Source organism: Penaeus japonicus, unplaced genomic scaffold (genome assembly GCF_977035675.1).
Source record: "Penaeus japonicus unplaced genomic scaffold, GWHDUDI00000001_assembly GWHDUDI00000042, whole genome shotgun sequence".
Classification (NCBI taxonomy): Eukaryota; Metazoa; Arthropoda; class Malacostraca; order Decapoda; family Penaeidae; genus Penaeus; species Penaeus japonicus.
Genome location: NW_028234444.1, coordinates 2,725,219 through 2,732,718, shown reverse-complemented (window position 1 = coordinate 2,732,718; position 7,500 = coordinate 2,725,219). Strand labels below are relative to the sequence as shown.

General features: G+C 33.9%; 2 protein-coding genes and 1 pseudogene across 2 annotated transcripts in view; all 3 read left to right on the top strand.

Moving 5' to 3' along the window:
* LOC147466639 (uncharacterized) overlaps positions 1-2,224 on the top strand; it is a 3,934-nt gene extending 1,710 nt beyond the window's left edge. Inside the window, exon 4 of the mRNA XM_086534777.1 lies at positions 2,167-2,224. Coding sequence (XP_086390903.1) covers positions 2,167-2,224 — 58 coding nt within the window. The remainder of the gene's footprint in view (positions 1-2,166) is intronic.
* The window catches only part of LOC147466637 (cuticle protein 8-like), a 43,305-nt gene that overhangs the window by 33,121 nt on the left and 2,684 nt on the right, over positions 1-7,500 (top strand). The window lies entirely within an intron of this gene.
* LOC147466638 (uncharacterized) lies at positions 2,453-5,759 on the top strand (annotated as a pseudogene).

Below are 7,500 nucleotides of genomic sequence, written 5' to 3'. Positions count from 1 at the left end.
TAAGTATATGTATGTATACACATATGTATATATATATATATACATATACATATATATATATATATAGACATATATATGTATACATACATCCACACACGCACATATACATATATACATATCATCATCATCAGCCTGTATCATTCCACTGCAGGACATAGGCCTCTCTCAATCTTTTCCAGTCACTCCGGTCTCGTGTCCTCTGATTCCAGTTTACTCCTGCGAAATTCGCTATTTCATCCCGCCATCTAGTCAATGGTCTTGCCCTTGGTCTCATTGTGTCGTGTATTTCCCATTCTGTTGTTTTCTTTGTCCACCTGTTGTCCTGTCTCCGATATAGATGTCCAGCCCACTGCCACTTTTTCTACTTAATGCTATTGGGTATATCCTATACTTCTGTTTGTTGCCTGATCCATGTGGCTCTTTTCTTGTCTCTTAAGCTAACTTCTAGCATAAGCCTTTCCATATCTCTTTGAGCACTTACTAATTTCCTCTCGAATGCCCTGGTCGTTGTCCATGTTTCTGACCCATATGTCATGACGGGGAGGACAAATTGGTCAAAAAAAAAATTCTTTAGACATAGTGGCAGACGACCGAAGGCACTCCAACCTAGCCTGATTCGCCGTTTTATCTCGGCTTCGCAGGATGTACTCGACTGGATGAGTTGCCCTAGGTATACATACTCGTTCACTGCTTCTAGTACCTCGTTCTGTATTTGTATTTGCTTAACTGGGGTTCGACTGTTGAACACGACTTTAGTCTTTTTCATGTTCATTTTAAGGCCAATCTTCAGACTTTCCCTTTTCAAATCGTTTAGTAATTGTTGTAATTCATCTGCTGACTCGCCGAGAAGAACAATGTCATTTGCAAATCTTTGATTCCTTAAGTGCTCATTCCCTATTTTAATCCCTTTCTCCTTCCAATCTAACTTCTTGAATAATTCCTCCAAGCAAGCTGTAAACAGCTTCGGTGAGATGGTGTCGCCCTGCCTAACACCCTTTTTCTTATTTATTTTATTGGTTTCTGCCTGTATTTTGCTGGTCGCTGTACCATCTCTATATCTATCCTCTAATAATCTGCATTATATTTCCTCTACTCCTTGTTTACGAATTGCATTTAGTACTGCAGATATCTGTACCGAATTGAATGCCTTTTCATAATCTACGAACGCCATACACAGGGGCTTCCTATATTCGTTTGTTTTCTCTTTTATTTGTGCTAGTGTGTGGATATGGTCTGTAGTTGAGAATCCGCTGCGGAACCCTGCCTGTTCCCTGGGTTGTTTTGAATCTAATGTATCGGTGATACGGGCTGTGATGATTTTTGTGAACAGTTTATATATTACTGAAAGGAGGCTTATAGGTCGGTAATTCTTTAACTCTTTTGTGTCCCCCTTTTTGTGTATTAAAATTATTATTGCTTTTTTCCAGGATTTCGGAGTTTTACCGACGCTTAGACATCTGTTATAAATCTCTCCTGCTTCTTGGATAAAATCTACACTAATGCCGTCTCCTCCTTGTATTTTTCCTCTTTTCATGCCTTTTCGTGACCTATTTATTTCCTCTAACTTAATGTTATGAACGCCTCCAATTGTTGTGTTTGTCTCCGTACGTGGTTGTTCGTTTGGGTGGTATAAGTCGCGATAGAAGTGTTCTATTACTTTGATAATTTCATTTTTATTGTGTGTGTGTATGTGCTTGTATGAGTGCATGTATGTTACTAGCTGTCCATCGGCTGGCAAACCAGACGATTTCCTAACGCATAAACTTACCAGGCAAAGAGAAAGGAAAGGAATATCTCCTTTGAGAGTGTAATGTATATCATGAATATATGTATTTATCTACATCTATATGTACCTATCTTTATATATATATATATATATATATATATATACATATACATATATATAGAAATATATATATATATTTTAGTTCAAAATTCGATGATTTATACTTTTGACAATTCACCTAATTCAGTTCCATGAATACGTGTCAAGTAATTGAATTTTTTTTTTTTTTTTTTTTTTTTTTTTTTTATCTGAAAGTCATCTACATTCATCTTATAACTCATGACACAAAATCATTGATCATAGCAATATATGTTTAGAAAGGATATTATTTAGATATATAAACACCAATATCTATATAGATATACCTTAATGTATCTCAGAGTATACTTACATAATGTACTAAAGAAAACAATATCCATCATCTTCATAAACATATAATGTATATGTGAATATACTTACATAATGTATTAATGAAAAGAAAAAGTCTAGAGAGAATGTCCATTAACGATCACCAATAAGCCATTTCCAGGGCTCAGTAATCATCTATTCAGACTATAAGAGAAAGGCCTGCAGCAGAGTCAACGGATGAACACACGCGCACACACGCACACACCTCACATATATAAGGGGAAGTGTCAACCACTAACCATCACACACTCACTAACCATGTCTCTCAAGGTACGAAATCCTCTTGTGAATCGAAAGGAAGACTTTTAATTTGTGAATGAATTTACCAACAGATGGATTTACAGCTGTGAATACCTAGTTAACTATTTTTTTTTGAAATTAGGACAGTTATGTATTTATACTATTTTATTCCTCTTTTTCATGAATATCGTCTTTGACTTTTGTCAGTTTTTAGACCCTTCCCGTTTTCCTTCCACTTGTTAGCCTAGCCTTTTATTCCATTTTCCCCCTTACACTCAGGCAAAGGTCAAGTACGTGCTTTCCCATTTCATTATACATGCGTATAGGTGGGCTTTCTTTCCTTTTATTTTATTATCTTATCTATTTTGACAGGTCGCCGTCCTCGCCTGCGTGGCTGTCGTCGCTCTGTGCGACAAGGCCCCAGTCTACGCCCCTCCTCCCCCCGCCTACGCCCCTGCACCCTACCACGCCCCTGAACCCGCCTACCACGCCCCCAAACACTACGAGCATGAACACCCTGAAGTAAGTACATGTACACAATTGATTATAATAGTTCATGTTGCAATCATTTTACTCTTTTGTAAAAACTCGATTCGAAATAAAAAAAGGAATGCGTATAATAATAACATTTTTAATCGACCTTTCTCTCTCCAGTTTCTACACTAGATTGTGATTGTTAATTTTGAAAGCATGTTACTTTGTTGTCAAGATTGGACCCGAAATAGAAAAGGAGCACATATTAAAATACAAGAACAACACCTTTAATCATTTTTTCATCTGTCCAGGTTCCCGCAAAGTACAACTACAACTACGGCGTCTCCGACGAGTACTCCGGCGCCAACTTCGGCCACTCGGAGTCCCGCGACGGCTACAAGACCGAGGGCAGCTACACCGTGGACCTCCCCGACGGCCGCAAGCAGATCGTCAAATACGTGGACAACGGCGACGGTCTCGTAGCTGAGGTCACCTACGAGGGCGAGGCTCAGTACCCCGAGTACAAGCCCGAGTACAAGCCCGCCTACAAGCCAGCTCCCTCCGCCTACGCTCCCCCTCCCCCAACCTATGCTTAAATACTGAGAGAGAATGTTATAAGTGAATGTATGTCGGGAACATATATTTAACGAATTATTTATTTTCTCATATATGAAATAAAAATCTTATTTTCCATAAATCTGAAATTTCATTGACGCATCAAATGAAAAACTGAATTCAATATAGTCTTACACATGCCTGATTTCAAGACTGAAATAGAACTGAATTAGACGAACCCATTGATGTTCGCTTGATACTTCTTGATGAGTAAGCAAATAACATTTTGAATAAAACAAAAGGAATGTAAAGAATGGCAAGAAAGAAACAAATAAAGAATAAAGAAAAAAAAAGAAAAAAGTGATTGCGAAAGAGAAAAAGACTAAGATTAAAAAAAAGAAATGAAAATAAATTAACTGATGAATGTTCACATTTAGTATAATCTGGAAAGATTTAATTTCTTGATACAAGTTTCTTTAGTTAAGGATTTTTTTTGCGCTTTTATTGATATAGTATAATCATCAGATTTTTCAGAATATGGTGACAGACCTTTTTTTAGTTAATTTCAATATGCATTATGTGTCACTATGATAACATTACTCGAATAGCGAAAAAGTAGTTGAAGATCATTACGGAATTATTCAAATTATCATCAGAATGAAATGAAGTTTTCAGAGATAAGAATTTTATCCACTTTTACAGTACTGGATAAAGTATTAATCCATAGAATACACCTATCTATATATCTGTATCTATCTTTATTTATATCTACAAGTATATATATGTGTGTATACATTTATATATATCATATATATGTATATATATACATATATATACATATATATACATATATACATACATACATACATACATATATATATATATATATATATATATATATATATATATATATATATATATATGTAAAAACACATACTGTATACATGTATATGTAAATGTATATATATATATATATATATATATATATATATATATATATATGTATATATATGTACATATCTATATATATATCTATAATATATATATATATATATATATATATATATATATATATATATATTCACACACACAAATGTATGTGTGTGTCTGAGTGCATGTATGGGTGTATGTGTGTTACTAACCGCCCGTCGGCTGGTAAACCGGACGATTTCCTAACGCAGAACCTCACGCGCCACGCAAAGGAAACGGAAAGGAATGTCACGTCAGAGAATGTATAGTGTAATGTACATGTCCTGTATATACCGATCTCTATATCTATCCATGTATCTATCTGTCTATATATATGTATATATATGTATATATAAATACATAAATAAATAAATAAACATATACACCCGACATATATAAGGGGAAGTGTCAACCACTAACCATCACACACTCACTAACCATGTCTCTCAAGGTACGAAATCCTCCTGTGAATCGAAAGGAAGACTTTTAATTTGTGAATGAATTTACCAACAGATGGATTTACAGCTGTGAATACCTAGTTAAATATTTTTTTTTTGAAATTAGGACAGTTATGTATTTATACTATTTTTTTCCTCATTTAAATGAATATCGTCTTTGACTTTTGTCAGTTTTTAGACCCTTCCCGTTTTCCTTCCACTTGTTAGCCTAGCCTTTTATTCCATTTTCCCCCTTACACTCAGGCAAAGGTCAAGTACGTGCTTTCCCATTTCATTACACACGCATATAGGTCGGCTTTCTTTCCTATTATTTCATTATCGCATCTGTTTTGACAGGTCGCCGTCCTCGCCTGCGTGGCTGTCGTCGCTCTGTGCGACAAGGCCCCAGTGTACGCCCCTCCTCCCCCCGCCTACGCCCCTGCACCCTACCACGCCCCTGAACCCACTTACCACGCCCCCAAGCACGAACACCCTGAAGTAAGTATTTCTACACTCTGGATTTAGAAAGCATGTTACTCTGTTGTCAAGATTGGACCGGGAATAGAAAAGGAATACATATTAAAATCAACTTTAATCAATCTTTCATCTGTATAGGTTCCCGCAAAGTACAACTACAACTACGGCGTCTCCAATGAGTACTCCGGCGCCAACTTCGGCCACTCGGAGTCCCGCGACGGCTACAAGACCGAGGGCAGCTACACCGTGGACCTCCCCGACGGCCGCAAGCAGATCGTCAAATACGTGGACAACGGCGACGGTCTCGTAGCTGAGGTCCACCCTTACGAGGGCGAGGCTCAGTACCCCCCGAGTACAAGCCCGAGTACACACCGGCCCACAAGCCCGCTCCCCCTCCCCCAACCTATGCCTAACTACAGAGGAATATTGATATAAGTTTAATATATGTCAGGAACATAGTATCTAACAATTAATTTAGTTTTCAATCCATATCTGAAATAAAGATATTGTTTCATAAATCTGAAACTATGTAGCATCCAAAGGCCCTAAAACCGAATCTATCAGATAGTCTTACACATGCCTGATTTCAAGACAGAAATAGAAGTGAGTTAGACGAACCTGTTGATATTCGTTTGATACCTCTTGATAAAAAATAAAATAACATTTAGAATAAAACAAAAGGATATAAAAAGTTAAAAGGAATCTTACCAACATTTAGTGGAAAGAATGGCAAACAACAAGACAAAATAAATAAGATAAAAAAAAGAGAAAAAAGAAAAGAAAAAAGAAAAAAAAAATACTGATAAATGTTCAGACTTCAGTTAGGAAGACTTTTTTGGTAATTGATGTTAGTATAATCATCAGATTTTCAGAATATTTCAATATGAAAATAAGTATGCCTACTCATAATTTCCTTCATATCCATTATTAGAAACAGATAAGACAAAAAAGGTGAGTTCCATTAAGTGCGTCAAAATCAAAATGAAATTATTCAGATTATCAAGTTTCTAGGAATGAAATTAAACTTTTTCCGCAAAGATGGAATTATATCCAACATTTAACATATATTGGTCTTTTACAATACTGTTTAAGTATTAATCCATAGAATATCAATCCTGTCCTATCTAATTTTCTCTAGTTTAAGAATTATAAACATAAGTAAATGGATAATATATGTATATTATACACATAGTGTAATGTACATGTCATATAAATATATATATATATAGGTTTATAATATAACATATATTAGAGTATATAATATATAATATATATATACTATATATATATATATATATATATGAATCTACGTATACTTATATATTATCATATATATAATATATATATCATATATGTATATATTGATTGTCTATGCTTGTTAGTTCAAAATTCGATGATTTATACTTTTGACAATTCACCTAATTCAGTTCCATGAATACGTGTCAAGTAATTGATCTGAAAAATATTTATACTTTGTTTCCACTTTTTTTTTTTTTTTTTTTTTTTTTTTTTTCTGAATGTCATCGACATTCAACTTTTAATTCATGACACAAAATTTTTTTTCATAGCAATATATGTTTAGAAAGGATATATTAGATATATATATATATATATATATATGTATATATTGATTGTCTATGCTTGTTAGTTCAAAATTCGATGATTTATACTTTTGACAATTCACCTAATTCAGTTCCATGAATACGTGTCAAGTAATTGATCTGAAAAATATTTATACTTTGTTTCCACTTTTTTTTTTTTTTTATCTGAATGTCATCGACATTCAACTTATAATTCATGACACAAAAGTCATTGACATAGCAATATAGTTTAGAAAAGGATATATTAGATATATATATAAATATATATATATATATATATATATATATATATATATATATATATATATATATGTATATATTGATTGTCTATGCTTGTTAGTTCAAAATTCGATGATTTATACTTTTGACAATTCACCTAATTCAGTTCCATGAATACGTGTCAAGTAATTGATCTGAAAAATATTTATACTTTGTTTCCACTTTTTTTTTTTTTTTTTTTTTTTTTTATCTGAATGTCATCGACATTCAACTTATAATTCATGACACAAAATCATTGATCATAGCAATATATGTTTAGAAAGGATATGATTTA